Genomic DNA, 20006 nt, shown 5'->3' with positions numbered 1-20006 from the left:
TATAGATATTATTAAGAAACGTAAATTAAGAAATTTCAGTTCCTTTTATTAAGGTTATGTCACCCTTGGAAACATATATGGTGATGTTTATTCATATTCTTATTACATAAAAATAATATACTCTTAAGAAAATATATAAGTTTATAATAACAATAAGTTTAAAAGAAGTTTATAATAATAATAATGTTATTATATATTATATCTGTCTCCCCCAAAGTCCGAACTCCAACGGTGTTTATAATAGTTGCATATGGCACTAAGCAGCGAGTTCTGAAGTGAGAAGCAGAGTTGACATTGAAAAACAGAGAGAGAATGGATACGAGTGAGTTGAGAAAAGCGGTGGAGGAGGTGGAACTAGTGGACGCTCATGCTCACAATATAGTTTCTCTTCACTCAAACCTTTCCTTCATCCACGCCTTTTCTGAGGCCAATGGTCAAGCGCTAACTTTCTCACCCAACTCTCTTTCTTTCAAGGTAACTTCGCCTTTACAATTTACTCTCTAACTTTCTTTCATCAACCTTCTATTGCTGTCTCAAGAACAACATTTCCTTCTGCATTTCAAATTATATTTAATTGCTATGTCTCGCAAACTTTGAGCGACATCGAGTCATATGTGTAAGCAATTCAAGGTGCTTACACGAGTCAAGGTGCTGTTTCCTTGCTTCAGAGTGTCGGTGAATTTGATGGTGATTTCAGCACTCGTGCATTACTTTACTCTTCAACTTATATTTGCTAAAATATGATAAAAAAATTATTTGAGGAACTTTATTCTCAGTCTGGCTTGAATCTTATTGTAACAGCCTATTTTGTCATGTTAATATAACAGAGAAATTTAAGAGACATTGCTGAGCTGTATAGATGTGAGATATCCTTGCAAGGTGTTGAAGAATACCGTAGAGTATCTGGATTGCAATCCATCAGCTCATCATGCTTTAAAGCTGCAAGAATAGCTGCCATACTTATTGATGATGGCTTACAATTGGACAAAAAGCATGATGTAGAATGGCACAAGAGTTTTATACCTTTTGTTGGTAGAATCTTAAGAATTGAACGATTGGCCGAGGAAATCCTCGATGAGGTGAGATACGAGCACAAAGGCACTTTTAATTTGCATTATCATGATTATTAGGTATCTTAGGTAAAATTTCATTACAGTATTTCTTGGGGACAAAAAATCCTACTCTGGTATTCGTTTAATGTTACTGTTTTTTTCCACGTCATTATATATGCACTAAAGACAATACTATATCCAAAGCCCTTCTCTACTGTTGAAGTTAGAGGGTTAGGCCTTCAAATTTTCAGACATCTGTTACTTCCTTTCTGTGCAAGCATTTTATAGAATTAAGGAAAAAACAGAAGTCTTGAAATGAGGAGAAATACGTTTGTGTTTTGCAAGGTTCATTCTGGACCAGTAGTTTGCATATGGACTTTCACAATATGTGCATCCATTTCAAAGGCTTCATCTGCTTAGCTATTTATAGAACTTAAAGTGTTTTGGCAAATTACGTTATGCATAACTTATCAGAGAAAAGTCTTTAAATAGAGATTCCTTAGTCTTTGTTGGAAAGGAGATTTGAGCCCAATTCTCTACTCAGCTTTTTGGTGTTGTCTTCTGCTGAACATTAAAAATATACTATATTAGTATATTAAAATTCTTTTTAATATATTTTAAAACATCAAAATTAGTATCCATCAATATATTTTGAAGGTATAACAGAGGAACAACATAGAAAAACCCAACAGACAATCCAAATTCATTTCCAATTCAATTATAATTTAATCAACTTTATATCACATCTTCGGTTTGGATTTTTCGAAATTTGAGTGTTAAACATCTACTCACACATATACTCTTCGAGGGAGAAAAGGAAGGAAGGAACTAATAAGTGTTTTTTCCCCAACATTTTAAGATCCTATAGTATTTGACTTGAAAAAAAAAAGAGAATTTTGATCCTTAGTCTATGGGAGGCTGAAATGTCCAAGACACCCCATCATGATAGCAGGCCAGAAAGTTATTTGCTTTCCGCCAGAACCAGAATTTATCAATAGAAGATGGATTCTCTACAATGCTTGATGGCTATAACTATAGCTTGTTAATGCAAGTGAAGGTCTTACAGAAACTTCGGTGACATTCTTAATTTTGGTGCTTTTTCTTATTGTGATTTCCAGACATCTCCTTCCGATTGCCATCAGTTAATCATTTTCTCACCCCGAAGTGGAGACTATTATGTGGCAGTTGAGTCTAAAAGTGAATTTAGCAAATGTGAAGAAATTAAATTTTATTTGGGAAATTATTCTCATCAGAAGAAGGCTGTGAATCAAGGCCAGTGCTGATTGTTAGGAATATGTAATTGTTCAACTGTATATTTTGCAAACTCCTGTTTAATTGCATCCGTCTATTTTCAGTCTTATTTATGTTCTACCTCTCGGTCGTTCTCATTCACCTTGTTGTTATATTATCTTATATATAAATATTATGTTGAAGGGCCTGCCCGATGGATCTTCTTGGACTGTGGATTCATTTACTAAAGCATTTCTCTCAAAGTTGAAATCATATCCTTTATATGTTTTTCTCTCTATCTCCCTCCACACACATGAAGCAATTCTTCTTTAGCTGTATTAGAATATAATATTTTAGCTGTATTCCTTAGCGACGCTGTTACAGTTGCTGGTGAGATCTTTGGATTGAAAAGCATAGCTGCATACCGCAGTGGCTTAGAAATCAACACTAATGTTACTAATAACGATGCTGAGGAGGGACTAAGGCAAACATTGATTGGTGAGTATAGTGTGCAGGTTTATTTTAATATAATCTGTTTCAGGATATTCTTTCTCATCTTTCTTTACTTTCAGCTGGGAAGCCTGTCCGTATTGCAAACAAAAATCTTATTGACTACATCTTCTTACGAAGTTTGGAAGTTGCTCAATCCTATGACCTGCCAATGCAGATACACACGGGGTATTGGATAATTTTAAATTGTTTGATACTTTTACATATAATGATATCCGAGTATTTTGGGGGAAATATATTTTGGAATTTCAAAAAATTACTCAGCTAGCATAAATTGAAATACTTTGATTTCTATGTGCTTAACAGAACCTTGTTAGTAAGGTTACTTGAACAACAAAGCATATTGAGCTGTGACTATCTTACATTTTGGTCTCAAAACATCACAGGTGTTAGTTAGGTGAAATTAGTTTGCGTCTTGTCCACTTCTAGGATCTACCACACTTTTCCTAAATGTTAAAGATACGTTTTCTTTTCTTATTCCCAGCTTTAGGATACTAATTTGTTCTTTTGTTCGATAGGTTTGGGGATAAAGATTTGGATATGCGACTCTCCAATCCTCTTCATCTACGTGCAGTTCTTGAGGACAAGAGATATTCAAAGTCTCGGATTGTGCTTTTGCATGCATCCTATCCATTCTCAAGGGAAGCGTCATATCTAGCCTCTGTTTACTCACAGGCAAACATTTTACAACTCAATCAATGGCTTGGTATTTTAGTATATTTGAGTTACTGGATAACTGGCATGTAGCACAATCTTCTCTTTCAGGTCTACCTTGATTTTGGGCTGGCAATTCCAAAGTTGAGTGTACATGGGATGATTTCTTCAATGAAAGAGCTATTAGAATTGGCTCCACTAAATAAGGTGGCTATAACAAAATAAATTGAATGTTATGTGTAAATTGCAAAGGAATAAGAATTTTATAATGAAATTAGAATCTTCTTGAATTGGGTTATCCAATGAAACATGTAAATCACAAGATAACGACTTTCTGGCCACGGCATTTGATGTCTCACGAGAATAAACTTTGCAATGCAGGTGATGTTCAGTACTAATGGCTATGCATTTCCTGAAACATTTTACTTAGGTTGGTTAATATACTATTACACCTAATATAAATATTATACTTAAATGCTTTGTTGTGGTATTTAAGTATCTTACTCTACTTGTCCCATAACATATGCAGTTTCCTTTGCTGATGTTAGGAATAAAAGAGAATGAGTTAGACACGTGTGAGACACGTGTAAGGAGAGTAATATGTTATAGTTGTTAGAAGAGAGAGAAGGTATAAATAATAAACTAAGTAGGGGGAGAGGGGGATCGGAGAATTTGTTCAGACTGGATATTTTCCAGAGGAGGAAGGTTAGGCTTCCTTGGGGTGATTCTTGTATTCTGATTCACTCATTCATCATTAATACATATATACATACTTTTCCATTCTTTATTCGAGAGTTGTGGTGAGAAGAGAGTCTTGATTAGGTTATTGGCATAAAGTAACCTAACAATTTGGTCCGACCTGCCGGATCCAAATCGGAGGAGTTGCGCGATGGAGAACAAGATGAATGCACTGGAGGAAAGGTGGGAAGGAAGATTCGATTCCATGGAAGCAATGCTTATGGAGATGCGAGCAGAGATGAGAGGAAGGGCTCGAAATGAGAGTCGCGACCGTGGAAGACGAAACATTAATCGCGACCGTGGGAGAAGAAGGAACCAGCGTCGGAGCTCCGAAGGGAGTCGCGATTCCGTCAACGCTGAACGCAAACGGCGACCACCAGAGAAGTCGGAGGACGAAGCGGAAGAGGACAGAGGAGACGTGCAACGTAGCGGGATGAAACGCATTGAACTCCCAACATTCGAAGGAGTGGACCCCATGGGCTGGATCGCGAAGGCAGAGAAATTTTTCGATCTACAGAACTTGACGGAGAGGAAGAAGATGAAGTTGGTATATACCTGTATGGAGAGAGGCGCGAGCTACTATTGGATTCGTTTCTGGCAGAAGAAAACCCGACATCCAAATTGGAAGATATTCACGGAAGCGCTGACGCGGAGGTTCGGCGAACTGAATCGAGACACCGTTTGTGAGGAGCTGGCAGCGGAGCTACAGGAGGGAAGCGTCAACAAGGACTTCCAGGAGTTGGGAAATTCGGTGCCACAAGCATCGGGAAAACCAGATCACTCATTTTCTGTTTCTGTCGATCTTGGAGCTGGCATTATAAATGGTGTTGAGGCTGTGGGGGCTATTGAGCGAAGATCAGATACTTATTCGTTGATTGGTGATCCGTTCGATCTTGGGTCGACAATGATGAACAGTGATTGCTTTCGCAATGACAAAGAAACCAAACAAAACAATTCGGCAAATAGACCATTTAATTCCGAAAGGGACAGTTCGGTGGAAAGAAAGCTTGATGAGGATATTTTGAGCTCTCAGGAGAGGAGGGTTAGGGATTGGCACTACACTCACTTGGAGCATGATTGTGCTGCTTCACTTAATAATGTTTCTCTTTCCGATTGGAATCACGATGAAGTGTATAGGAGTTTTGGAGGAGATCATGGTATGATTATAAGGGGTCACAGTTTCGTTGTTGAGTATCTGGGAGAAAGAATCACAATTCCCTTGAACCACATTGTAACAAATGTGTCAAATGATATCAAGGAGCCTGGTCAAAATTATAAAATCAAAGTTTCTACAGCAAATAACAACGATTTCTTTGGTGATACTGTTCTTGTTACTGTTTTACTGGGCAGTTTGAAGGCTGGAACTATACAGTGGTACCCACCTTTGCCACAATGGAAATGTTTTTCGGGGAAGCGTTTTAGTTATGGAACTCTAAATACAGTGGTTCTGGAATTTCCTAGTGAAGTTTGGGATTATGCTGGGGACTACTTGGAAGCAACAAATGCGAGGAGAAACACTAGAGGTCACTACTTTATGTTTTGTAATGTTAGGAACGCAGTTGGGGTTCCTGCCCTTATTGCATTAGAAGTTGGTAAAGTAGCCACAGATGGTCAAAGATGGAGCTCTTCGGGTCATCTCAAACATGCAATTAAGGTTCTCCGAAATTTTTTTGGGCAGGATTCAGTTCCAGATCATGTTACATATGTGGTGACTGATTGGGATACTGTTTGGGGGGCGATGATGAGTGGACTACGTGAGTCTGTTAGCAAAATGGACATATTGAGCACTGGAAATGAATATATTGTTGAGATGAAGGGATTAGAAATCAGAGACAAACTTTATTTCTTTGAGTCGGGAGGTTTGGATGTGAATTTAGGAGCTACCTGTTTGGCATCCCTGGGAAAAATGAAAGTAGATTGGTGGCAGTTGAGCATGGAGATTGAGCAGGAAGAATGGAAGACATCGGTGGAGGATTCGAGGAGCAGAATGTTGGAAGTTGATAGAATCCAGGAAGAATGGAAGATATTGGAGGAGGATTTGCCACCACCCAAGCCTCCAGACTTGAATTGGAGGGCATCACCTGGGAAGGGAAGAGGAGCATTACGGCAAATAACAGTTCCCTAACTTCAACCTTGAGGACAAGGTTGATTTTGAGGGGGGGAGTAATGTTAGGAATAAAAGAGAATGAGTTAGACACGTGTGAGACACGTGTAAGGAGAGTAATATGTTATAGTTGTTAGAAGAGAGAGAAGGTATAAATAATAAACTAAGTAGGGGGAGAGGGGGATCGGAGAATTTGTTCAGACTGGATATTTTCCAGAGGAGGAAGGTTAGGCTTCCTTGGGGTGATTGTTGTATTCTGATTCACTCATTCATCATTAATACATATATACATACTTTTCCATTCTTTATTCGAGAGTTGTGGTGAGAAGAGAGTCTTGATTAGGTTATTGGCATAAAGTAACCTAACAGCTGACTCTTAAAATTTCTACACCTATGTTGGCCACACCCGAGGAAAATATACATAGACTTTTTCAGAAAGTCTTAGTCCCTATGTAACGACTAACTACTTTTATTTTTAAACTTCTTATAATATACTTTCCAACTCCTCTCATTACTTTCCTGCTTAACAATTTCTTAGCCCTATGGTTTTGTTTCCTCCAACTCTTGATCCATATGTTGTGTTTGGTGTCCTCATCCACACGTTGTTGTCTATGCCAGTTGAAGCTTGGATATTACCAATACTTTTGTAGGTATATGCACATGAAACTATCCCACTTCCTCCTTGATACCGAAAACTAGATGTAGTATCTGGTGTGAAGAACCATCTACCTAATGTGAATCTGGTAGAATACTAAAAGTCTATGAGAGGAGGAAAAAGAATTAATAGGGTTAAGGGGTTAGGAGGATACTGAGGTGTTTGTAACTGTTAGTAACTGTTAGTTAGAGGGAGGGGAGCCTATTTAAGAGGCTGAGGAACTCTTGTATATTTTTCAGTTTTGTTAATTCTTTTGTATAGACAGGACGTCTTTATCCTTTGGAGGGAGAGAGCTCCTGTGAAGGCCTTGTGTGTGTACATTGTTACTGGTTATAGAAGAAATATACAGTTTTTTTTCTTTTCTGTGCGATTGTGTGTGGTGTGGGAGGAATGTATAGATTTCTTTATCAAAGAAACCTATCAGAGTCTCTCATAGCTTCCTCCACATCCTGTGCAATTTCCATGACTCAAATCAAATTTTTTGGATCAGGTCACTTAATTCGATTCTAGATATTAGCTTGCAACCCTGCATAGAAATATCCCAAGAGTTTATGTTATGTATATATAGAGCTTGTGATGCCAATATTTCAAACTCCTAGGTGTAATCGTCCACCTTTCCATTGTGTCTTATGGCTGCTAATCTTTCAAACACAGTACTATTGTCCCTACCTCTGAATCATGTATTCAACATGTTGGAAACTCTTCCCGATATGGGTTCTTGGATCTGATGCCAAAATTCAAGCTAGTGACTTGTGTTTCCTCCCATACTAATGATAACCAAATTTAATTTTCCGTTTGAGTGAAATTCTGCAGTTCAAAAAAAAATCAGCTCTTGCTATCCACTCTAATGGATCACTTCCTTCGAATGTGGGAAATTCCACCTGTATAGCCCGTGACCTCAACAATATTTCTCCCTCTTAATCAAATCTGATACCATGCACATATCTTTCTTCCTTCTCGTCATTGTTGTTGACTGAATTCTCCCCACCTTCTTTCACTTCTTTGATGTTCGGTAGCTTTCTTTCATAATAGACAAATCTACTTTGAATTCTACAACAACCTTTCCTTGTTCTCTGGCCCATCTTTCCAACATTGATAGGAACCCAAAACTGACAAGAGAAAGAAGAGTAATATTTCTTCATTGAAACTACTGAAAAGAACACAAAAATAGGAGAGCACTCTCTCCTCCAAGGGTCCCTTCACAAAGGGCTGAAGCTCAATCTACAAATTTTCACTCCCCCTTCTCCTCTCTTATACATGACAATATATAGACTTTTACAAAAAGTCTCCATCTCATTTCACATAACAACCAACTGTTAACCAATTAATTATTTCTATTTTTATTTCTCTTCCTACAGTATACTTTCCTGACCCCTCTCTTTTTCCCTTGCCTATCAAACATAGTCAACTTTTCGTTATATCCCTTCAGAATCTAACCCTTTATGTATTATTCAACAATTATCCACTCATAACGCAAGCACCAAAATACAAAGGAATTACTTCTTTTCACACAAGCATTCCCTGTCACAACTAACTGTTATCCTTCACTTGAAAAGGATTCTTCTGAATGAGAGAAGATTTTATTCAATAAATTTATTTGAAACAATATATCAACATCTGTATATAGAGAATTCTAACCCTGAAGTATTGATTACAAAGTGATCTCTAGAATCTTCCAACATCTAACAATACACTTAGTATTCTATTAATAACACTTCCCACACCCCAACATCCCCTTCCCTCCACCCTGCTCCTCAAGTTGGTGAATGGATGTGGAAAGTTCATTAAGGTTTATGAAAGAAAGAAGTGGAAACCCATTCTCTGGGGATCACAAGCACACACCCAATGATTATGATCTTAACCGAAAGATTCTTTCTCGGTTTTGGAGGGGAGAGAAAGGGAGAATATAGAGGAGAGGGGGAGCACGTGTAAGGGGTATGAGAATTTTGGGAAATTGGGAGTGAGGTCAGAGTATATGATTTGTGGAGTTTTTTTTTCTTCTCCTCTGTTTCGTTAAGAGAGAGTGAGCAATAACAAATTATTTCACCTTTGTCTCTATTTCTGTGTTTGGTGCTATAAGGATGTCATTCCCAACTTGGTTGTGAGATCATGAAATCATTCTATGGATGACTTTTGGTAAATAGATTTGCTAACTGTTGCACATATGGAACATAAGAAGTAGTAATAAGGTCAATTCTTAACATGGTATGAAGTCCCACATTAACAAAAGAAAGGTCAATTTACAATATATAAGTAGGTGCAAACCAAAGTCCAGTTCTTAACAATGCTAACGTTAGGGTTGAGTTAGGCTTAAAGTCCACTTCTTGACATGGTATGAAGTCCACATCGGCTAGAGATAACACTAATTTACATTATATAAGTGGGTGCAAACCTCACCTTACAAGCTGATTTTGTAAGGTTAAATTAGACCTAAAGTCTAGTTCTTAACAACGCTAATGCTGGAAACTCCCAAGGTGCATGTAATGTGCTAACTTCAAAGGCGTAGATGGATATATCATATTTAAGATTTTATGATGATTTCAACTTATGAGCCTTTGAATATATTTTAGCTCGTAACTTCTTTTGAAACCTTAGGATTAGAATGTGATGCACAACTTGATGTCATGAATTAATGCTTGAATTTCTTGTCTATGAAAAATGAGAACAACATTATCTCTTTGTGGCTTTTGCTGATTTTGAAATTTTTTAACTCATGGTGTAAATATTACTGGTTAAAGCTATGAGTTATTCTTTTACAGGTGCAAAGAAGTCTCGTGAAGTTGTTTTCTCTGTTCTACATGATGCATGCATTGATGGTGATCTCTCAGTTCCTGAAGCTGTGGAAGCTGCAAAGGACATCTTTGCAAGAAATGCAATTCATTTCTACAAGATTACTCCAGCTAACAGGGTTATCAATTCACATAGTAATTTGTCCCAAAATTTGAGTGGTGACTTAGACATTGATGTCTCACTTGTTCGTGTCATGTGGGTTGATGGTGTTGGACAACACAGATGTCGTGTGAGTCACCCTCAAGGGCTTTTTTCTTTTTATTTCATTGTTCTTTGAGTTTTCTAATTTTAGGTCCATTTTTTATTCTGTTTACATTTGGAATCAATCTAAATTGCGTGGTTCTCATGCCAATCATATTGTATATAGTTAGTTTCATGTTTTTTCTTGGAAATCGTGTGGCAAGAGAAAAAGATGAAATCTATCCTAGAAAAGAATAAGTTGAAAATAAGACTTATTTTATTATTCTCAATCATAAAAAATACATTCTCATACCCTCTATTTGTAATAATCTAGTTCTCCTGAAAAGGGAAATAGAGAAACTAGGAAAAATAAAATAAAATAAACTAAAAGATTATGTATCTATTTCCTCTAATTAGGAAGATTCTAAAGATATTATCTCAAATTACAACACTCCCCCTCAAGTTGGTAAATGAATATCAATCATTCCCAACTTGCCTACAAGATCTTGAAATCTACCCAGAGGAAGCCCTTTTGTAAAAATATATGCTATTTGAAGTTTTGTAGGAACATGAGTTGTAATCACAAAGCCTCTATCAAGATTATCTTTGATGAAATGTCTGTCAATTTCAATGTCTTTGGTTCTGTCATGTTGTACTGGATTATGGGCTATGCTCATAGCAGACTTATTGTCACAGTGTAGTTGCACCGGGTGTTCCACTTTGACTTTAAGATCATCCAAAATGATTTTCATCCAGAGTCCTTCACACATTCCTTGAGCAAGGGCTCGAAATTCAGCTTCTGCACTAGAACGGGATACTCTATCTTGCTTTTTGCTTCTCCATGTTACCAGACTATCTCCAGAAGTTGATTTTCTGTCAGTAATAGAACCTGCATAGTCAGCATCAGTATATATCTTTATAGTCAATGTGTCTTCCCTTTTGAATAATAGCCCATTTCCTGGACTTGACTTCAAGTATTGGAGAATTTTGTCAACTGTTTGCATGTGTCTCTCTCTTGGATCATGCATAAATTGGCTCACTACACTAATTGCATAAGCAATGTCTGGTCTTGTGTGTGATAGATAAATCAATTTTCCCACCAATCTCTGATATTCGGCCTTTACTACAGGAGCACTTTCTTCACTTCCAATTCTGTGATTCTGTTCTATAGGAACTGTTGAGGTTCTACATCCTAGCTTTCATGTTTCTTTGAGGAAATCAAGTATATATTTCCTTTGGGAAATGAAAATTCCGTTCTTGGAGTAGGCAACCTCTATTCCAAGAAAATATTTGAGTTTTCCTAGGTCTTTCATTTCAAATTGAGCTGTCAATTTTTCTTTTAATGCCAATTTTTTTGTTTCATCATCTCCTGCAATAACCATATCATCCACATAGACAAGCAATAGAGTGAGTTTACCTGTAGAAGAGTGCTTTATGAATAGAGTATGATCTCCTTGGCTTTGTCTGTATCCCAAGGAAACCATTGCTTTTGTAAATCTTCCAAACCATGCTCTAGGGGATTGCTTAAGACCATACAATGCTTTCTTCAGGAGTCATACCTTGTTTCTTTCATTTTTCACTTCAAAACCCGGGGGAATCTCCATGTACACTTCCTCATCTAGATTTCCATGAAGAAAGGCATTCTTCACATCCAACTGGTGTAAGTCCCATCCAAAATGGGCAGCCAAAGCGAGAATAACTCGAACTCATCTTTGCCACTGGGGCAAATGTCTCCTCATAATCAATCCCATAGGTTTGGGTATATATCCTTTTGCCACCAATCTAGCTTTATATCTTTCTATTGTCCCATCTGCCTTATGTTTCACTGTGAATATCCATCTACACCCTACTGCCTTCTTGTCTCTTGGCTTATCAACAATCTCCCAAGTTGAATTTCTTTCTAATGCATTCATCTCTTCTTTCATGGCTTGATTCCAATGTTCAAGTTTCATGGCCTCCTGGATTGAGGTAGGAATTTCTGTGGCATCAATGGCAGCAATAAAACTTTTGTGCTTATCAAAGAGATTGTTAGTGCAAACATACTGAGAAATAGGATATTTAGCACATGATCTTCTTCCCTTTCTCAATGCAATGGGTAAGTCCTCAGTAATACTTACCTCTTCCTCATTGATATCTTTAGGAATACTCACCTCCGGATTAGACAATTTTTCTTGCTCGAGAGTCGAAGTGGGTTGTTCTCTTCTTTCATATTTTTTGCCAAAAAATCTGTCTTCCTCTTCTTCCTCACTGTGGACTATGGTAGCTTCATTGCTCAGGTCTTGGGCATCCTGCAAAGACAAACATGGTAATGACAAGAAGGAGAGTTCATCCACTTCAAGTGCTTTCTCCCCTGGAGTGGTGGACTGTCATAAAAGGATTTTGTTTCATGAAAGGTGACATCCATGGTGATAAAGACACGACGACTCTGAGGATGATAACATTTGTACCCTTTTTTATTAGAAGGATACCCAATAAAGACACATTTAAGAGCTCTGGGATCTAATTTACCACGTTTAGGATGATGAGAGGGAACAATAACAACACATCCAAAGACTCGACTAGGTAGACTTGTTATTAGGGAAGAAGAAGGAACAAAAGACAATAGAGACTCTATACGATTAATGCCATTTAAGATACGAGTGGGTACCCTGTTGATGAGATATGTGGCAGTTAACACAACTTCTCCCCAGTAATTTTTTGGAACAAACATTTGAAAAAGAAGAGGTCTAGTTACTTCAAGAAGATGAACAATACAATTATGAGACAAAAAATTGAGAAATTCATGATTCACATATTCAGTACTATTATCAGACCTAATTCTTTTGATATTTTTTCCAAATTGAGTTTGGACAAGACGGAAAAAATTAACAAAAATTTGAAAAACTTCGGATTTATTTTCCATAAGGTATGTCCACGTGACACGGGTACAATCGTCAATAAAGGTAACGAACCATTTGACCCATTTGACTCCGGAAATAGAATCTATGACAAAACCCCAAACATCAGAGTGAATTAAATAAAATGGAGAAATACTCTTTTTATTACTAATAGGATAAGATGCACGATGGTGTTTTGAAATTGACAAATATCACAATTAAAAGACTCAACAGACTCCTTGGTAAACAAATGGGAAACAAGGACTTGATAAGACTAAATGAAGGATGCCCAAGCCTTTGATGATGTAACCATATTTGAGATTTTGCCCACGTCTCAGATGTAGCTTGTTGACTCATGATTTGTGTGTTGCTTTGGTCATCAAACTCTAAATGAAGGATCCGAGTTTCTTCTCCTCTTACCATAAAAAAAACTTCTGACAGGGGTGGTAATTTTTCTCTTCCAAAAATTTGAACCCGGATTCGGTCGTACTCATGATTCAGGCCCTGGAGAAATTTAAAGATTTTTTCACCTTCAATGAATTCAGCAAGAGCGGCAGCATCTGTTTTACACATCTTTATTGTTTGGATGTGATCGAGTTCCATCCAAAGACCATTCAGGATTTCGTGATATTCTGATACGGAAAGGGAGCCCTGTTTTGTATTAAATATCCTGTTCTTGAGGTCATAGTAAGCAGCAAGATCCTTTTTTAAAGAAAAAGTACTTTGTAAATCATGCCATATTTCTTTTGCAGAAGAATGAAACTTATAATTTTTCCTTATCTCAGGAATCATGGATTGCCACATCCAAGTCATAATTAATGAATCTTCCTTGTCCCAAATTGAAATGAGGATCGTCTGGTCCTGGTGCTCCTCCATCTATGTGATCAAGTTTTGAACAACCCTTGAGAATCCTTAGAATAAATTAGCTCCATTGCAAGTAATTCTGACCATCCAACCAAGAGGTACTTCCTATATTTGGTAGGTCATTAGGTACCCCCAAAGGAATACTTTTTTCTTCAGACATCCCGTACCCAAGAAAAAAAGAGCAAAAACTTCAAACTCAGATCTACTCAAATAAAGGCCAAACGGGTCGTCACCAATCCTAAAATAGAGTTAGGAGGCTCCGGTGACTCTTCTGTGGCGGCGACGGCCAGTGGGTCACACCGAGAAGAAAGGAGCAAAACTTAAAACTCAGATCTACTCAAATACAGCCAAAATGAGTCGTCACCGACCCTAGGAATAGACTCAAGGGGCTCCAGCGACCCTGTCTATGGCGGCGGCGACGAGTGGGTCTCGCCGGAGGTGGGCGCGAGGGCTACACGTGCCGGCGACGATGGCGGTGTGTGGCGGCTCCTCTCACGGAGCGACTTCCGGCCTTTTGATCGCCGGTGTTGGGCGCACCTTTTTGCCCTATCAACGACCCCAATCGGCGACGACGGCAGCGGCGGTGGTCGAACAGCGACGGCGGTGCGACTTGTTGCAGCGGAATCGAGCCCCAAGATCAGGAGCTCTGACACCAAGTTATATTAGAAGCGGAAGTCTTTTTCTTATCCATCTCCACCTGGACTTTAAGCCTAACTCAACCCCATAAAACTAGCTTGTAGGATGAGGTTTGCACCCACTTATAAACTATGAATTGGCCTTATCTTTAGTCGATGTGGGACTTCCAACACACCCCCTTCACGCCGAGGTATAGATATCTCGTACGTGATAGTAGAAATTGGATGGTCCGATAACGGCCCGATAACGGGTGGAATAGAAGAATAGAATGCCCACATAGAACTCGTTAGGATAGGCTCTAACCATGGCTCTGATACCATATTAGAAGTGGACTTTAAGCCTAACTCAACCCCACAAAACCGGCTTGTAGGGTGAGGTTTGCACCCACTTATAAACTATGAATTGACCTTATCTCTAGTAGATGTGAGACTTCCAACAGAATACTTGCTATCGTTTTGCACTAAGACAAAGTTTCAATTGCATTATTGTTGACACAGTGAACATAAAAGTACTCAGAAATAATGTTGGATGCTAGATACATTTTCAATCTCTAGAGAAATTTCGGAAACAAGTTGACTGACTTCAGGTTTATGTCACAAGTGAAAAAATAAAATGAAAATGTCCCCCTCCCCACTGAATTGACTGAGACATTATCTCCAAATGCAAATATAATGAGAAATCACATTAAATGTTTTTTACACTTTGCCGTCCTTTCACCTTTTGTTCTAAAACTTGAAAAACAGAATACTGAATCACTTTCTTGGAAGTTCTAATGCTGCATCTCTCATTCCTTGTGCACATACTGGGCTTGCAAATTTTTTGTCTTTAGGAACTTGAACTTCTGGCTGTACAGGCCTGGAAAAGTTCGGTTCAGCTGGTTTATAAATTCTTTTCTTAAAATTACATCTTGAGATGGAGTTGTGTTTTATTTCAGGCTGTTCCTAAAAAGCGTTTCAATGATGTGGTTGTTAAGAACGGGGTTGGTTTAGCGTTTGCGGTTATGGGATTCTCTTCTCAAATGGATGGACCTGCAGAGGGGTCTGGTCTAACTGCAGTTGGTGAAACAAGATTAGTGCCTGATTTGTCTACTCTAAGGAGAATTCCCTGGTAAGTACTGCTTTTCTTTACAGGATATGAGCTTTTTCATAAATTAAACTTCTTTTTCAATTGATTCTCAAGTTATCAAACATATAATGTTCTCCAATTAATTAACGAGGGAAAAACTGAAAGGAAAATTTGTTTCCATTTAAAGTCTCTCCTTGCCAATGTAAGATATACTTGTTTATGCGCATTATAACCGTTTTCAGTCTTTATGAATTGTATGAAGAAGTCGAAACAATGAGCCTTCCAGTTTCCCTCTCTCAATTGGCAACTACCATTTTGTTATCTATGTCATTGAAGCTGTGACCAGATATTTTTGGATTATTATCCTATATTTTTCTTTTACATGTGTCTGTTTCTCATTTCATTTTCTATCAGAAATTATTTTACTGCTCATGTTTTGTTTATCTTATTTCTTTTCTTTTCTTCTTTCTGTTAAATAAATTTTGTATTTAATTGTTGCCTTGTTTATTAAGTAAATAGTAATTGCATCATTGCATGGATCAAGTGTCTTCTGGAAGGGAAATCATCTTAAGCTGTAGTTTTTTTTTTTTCAGAAATATATTCTTCAGAAGATAGATACAATTTTGTTAACTAATGCATCTCTCTTTTGAATAGGAATAAAAAAGATGAAATGGTTTTAGCTGATATGTGTGTTAAACCTGGTGAAGCTTGGGAATATTGTCCAAGAGATGTCCTAAGAAGAGCTTCTAAAATTCTGAAAGATGAATTTGACTTGGTACGAAGTTGAGTTCATCTATCTGTTGAGAAGTATAGGATGTTTAACTTTTTCTGCTTCCACTTCCAGGAAATGAATGCAGGATTTGAGAATGAATTTATTCTCTTAAAGATGCTAAAAAGGTATGTTATATAATGTTATCTCTGTGATCTGAATAATGCAAATTACAGACAATTTGTTAAAAATGTGGTGAAAAAATATTCAGGGAAGGTAAAGAGGAATGGGTGCCATTTGACTCGAGTCCATACTGCTCCACATCAGCATTTGATGCTGCTTCTCCCGTACTTCATGAAGTTGTTGATTCTCTTCATTCCTTGGGAATTGCAGTTGAACAGGTAAAAGGAATTGTAACATGATCAATTATACTATTCTTATCTTCTGAAGATTTCTTTCACAAATGAAACCAGATTAAGGTAAACCTAATACACCCTGTACCCAGAGTAATAGAGTGATTAACAGCGCACTACCACAACACTATATTCTTGAAACTGAGCGTAAGCTCTGAAAAGCCCATCAATTATGAATAATTTGGGGGTTTAAGCATGACCAAGTCCTCATAAGGATTATCCTTTATAGCATGTTTTCAGACATTGTCTGATACTTCTTTTCAAGCTGCAGCCCACTTTTTAAGCTTAACCTTTTCTTGTAATATCCTAGATACACTGTGAAGCTGCTAAAGGTCAGTTTGAGGTGGTTTTGAAGTATACCATTTGCACTAAAGCAGCAGACAACTTAATTTTCACCCGTGAAGTTGTTAGGGCAATTGCCAGAAAGCATGGCTTGCTAGCAACTTTTATTCCAAAGTAAGTGGCAAAGTTTGTCTTAGTTTTATATGATATCTTTGTATTCAGATTTTTGAACGACAGAGAATAACAAAGTAGCATTTCAGAGCTGCTTTAAAGACTGTGCCAGCATATTTGACACCATATGGACACAATTGTATGGCGATAATGTTGTAAAAGGAGCCCCTGCTTGTTTCTTCTATGGAGAATATTCCTGATTGTGTTACTGTGTTGATAAAAGTACCCTCATGATTTGAATATACACTATCATAACAATATCTAAGCAAGACACAATAGTTATACTTCAGGACCATTTCTCTTACTACCACTTTAAAATATCCTGATTAAAATGTTAAAATATATAACTTCAGTAAATTTGTATACAATCATTTCTTTTATCATAAAATTATTAAAAGTCCATTCTTTTACAATCTAACATAAAGTCACATATCATATATGCTCTAGTGGTGTATGTTGACAACAAGTCTTTCTGGAAAGATGCTCTAATGTTATTACTTGCTGTCACTAGCTTTTGAAGAATACATCAATACTTAGACCTTAACTCATGGCCTTTCAGCTTCAAGTCTTAAACACAACTACAAACAAAACATAATTAATGAACTCTATTACAAGACATAATTAACACTAAGAATCACTCCTAACTTTTGTAATCCCCCAACACAATTAATTATAACAAAACATTAAACATAACTAACAACATTTAACATTCTATGTATAGACTAGTTAATAAAACATAATTGCAGCTGATGAACTATCTAAGAAACCGTTAAAATTACTTTTGTTGGTGTAACAGAAGTTTTATCGTGACATTGTTTAGGTACGCACTAGATGATATGGGTTCTGGATCGCATGTTCATCTTAGCTTGTGGCGGAATGGCCAAAATGTATATATGGGATCTGGTACATCATCTAAGCATGGAATATCAACTTTGGGAAGAGAATTTATGGCAGGAATTCTACAACATCTTCCTTCAATCTTGGCATTTATAGCACCACTCCCTAACAGGTTGGTCTTATTCTGTGTGTTTTGACTGAAACTGATGTTATTGTATGACATTATATTGCCAGCGTTGATAAAGTTTAAGTTGTTATGAGTAAGATAGGATTCTTTTTTCCCTCTCTAACAAGCGTTATTTTAAATTGCAAATACCAAGTTTTGGAATTATGCCGCAATGTTACTTTGTTATCTGAATTCGTGGCAGTTATGATCGATTGCAACCCAATACATGGAGTGGTGCGTACCTTTTCTGGGGAAACGAAAATAAGGAGGCTCCATTGCGAGCTTCATCTCCACCTGGAACTCTCGACGGTCTAGCCACCAACTTTGAGATGAAATCATTTGATGGTTCTGCCAATCCATACTTGGGCTTAGCTGCCATACTTGCTGCTGGCATTGATGGGCTTCGAAGGCATCTTCCTCTTCCTGAACCTGTTGGTAAGATCATATAACCTTGATTATAATGTTTAAATCAACCATGAGCTGCACAAAATATTAAAATAGTTAGCCTGGGAATAACAGTGGCTTTTGATACCAATAATGGGATATTCATGAGGGAAGATTATATATATCAAATCTAGATAAGATACTGATACCATTTTTAACCTAAAAATTCGAAATATTAGATTTATGGGTCATTTTTCTTTATGTTGTTTAATTTTGTCATTTTTTCAAAATGTGAGACTTAGTCACGCGATTATTTTCAACAGTTTTATCAAATAATACAATTGCAGTGAAATACTTATTGGAGTTTTTCATCAGAATCCTAGGAAGCACAGTGGATGCTAAATTTTATTTACTTCTATCAAGTTCAATTCCAAATTTGCAGCCTTTTTTTTCCGTTTTCTCTTTCATGTTCCTTTTACCAATCTGCATAACGGTTGCATAAATTTTCGCTGGGTTCTTTCATGTTCCTTTACAAATTATCAATATAAACCTCTCATTTCATGTATGAAACAGATTCAAATCCAAACCCGGAAACCCTTCAGAGATTGCCAGCATCTCTTTCTGAATCTTTGGATGCTCTCCATAAGGATGACTTCCTTAAGGAATTTATCAGCGAGAAGTTGCTAACTGCCATAAAAGCAATTCGAAAGGTATGATGTATTCGATGTAGATGCCTTTTACCCTTCATGTTAGATATATCGTTTTGGCTATTCTGCAGCGGGTTCATAAGTTAGTGATTAGCTAAGTGGAGAATCATGCATATCTCAAAGATTTGGGAAGTTTAAAACAATCTTAAGATTAAAACTTTTTTATTTACTAATAAAACTATTCATGTTAAAATATATCATAATTTTGAGAGGAATAAATCAAACATAAGAATAAGGCCTTTTTATTAATAAAACAATTTATTATAAAAAATTAATAATTATTCATAATAATTTAATTAAATTTCATTCTCAAACATAATTTTATAATTAATTTAATAGAGATATATTAGTATCAAATTTTTTGTAGGCTTTTTATCTAAGAGATCTAAAGTATGGACCTGCTTAGGCTTTAAGTAGTCCTCATTCTTAATTTTGATGCTTAATGTGACTTATATTATCAGGCAGAAATTGAGCATTACACCAAGCACAAGGATGCATACAAGGAACTCATTCACCGTTACTAAGCTAGTTGCCTTTTGTAGAATGCAAGTTTGGTTTGAGCACAGTTTAAGTTCTGCTGAATTCTTCGTAATGACCATTTGATGTTACTTGCTTTTTTTACACTTGAGCTTTATGGTTCATGGTAAAGACAGTTATGACCGTATCTGTTTTACAGCCTGTATTAACTATTATACGTATCTTATACTATCTATTGTATGTACCTTGCTTGTATTGTTCTAGTAAGATATGAACTAATTTATGCTGTGCCTGTTGCTCACCAGGTGTAAATTAGTGAAATTACGTTTTTGATAAATTTTTTAGAATACAAATGGAAAATAATGTATTTTTATGCAAGATTGTAAGAACCCGAACAAAAAAAAAACTTAGATCTAATGCTTATGAGAATTGTATTTCTTTTCTCAACGTCTTCATTTTGTGCAAAAGCATATTAGCACTGTAGAATATTTGACTAGGAATCTCGA

At 36.8% G+C, this 20006-nt stretch overlaps 1 protein-coding gene across 2 annotated transcripts; it reads left to right on the top strand.

Moving 5' to 3' along the window:
• Positions 1–224: 224 nt before the first annotated feature.
• Positions 225–19801, top strand: LOC148191763 (protein fluG-like). 2 transcript variants are annotated; one of them, XM_088100559.1, is made up of 18 exons: positions 225–474; positions 828–1079; positions 2487–2555; positions 2666–2780; positions 2855–2960; positions 3311–3467; positions 3558–3653; positions 3828–3876; positions 9703–9962; positions 15224–15396; positions 16009–16129; positions 16199–16251; positions 16335–16464; positions 16787–16932; positions 17750–17938; positions 18135–18367; positions 18890–19026; positions 19489–19801. In XM_088100559.1, the coding sequence occupies exons 1-18, from the start codon at positions 313–315 to the stop codon at positions 19624–19626; spliced, it is 2586 nt and encodes an 861-aa protein (XP_087956685.1). In that variant the 5' UTR covers positions 225–312; the 3' UTR covers positions 19627–19801. The 2 variants fall into 2 exon arrangements, with proteins under 2 accessions (XP_087956685.1, XP_087956687.1); XM_088100561.1 differs by having other exon boundaries at positions 226–474; positions 19485–19801.
• The last annotated feature ends 205 nt before the right edge of the window (positions 19802–20006 follow it).

This window comes from Vigna umbellata, chromosome 10 (assembly GCF_029865625.1).
Source record: "Vigna umbellata cultivar VRB3 chromosome 10, Vumbellata_1.0, whole genome shotgun sequence".
NCBI classification, from domain to species: domain Eukaryota; kingdom Viridiplantae; phylum Streptophyta; class Magnoliopsida; order Fabales; family Fabaceae; genus Vigna; species Vigna umbellata.
The sequence above is the reverse complement of the archived record's forward strand: the minus strand, read 5'-3'. Positions and strand labels throughout refer to the sequence as shown.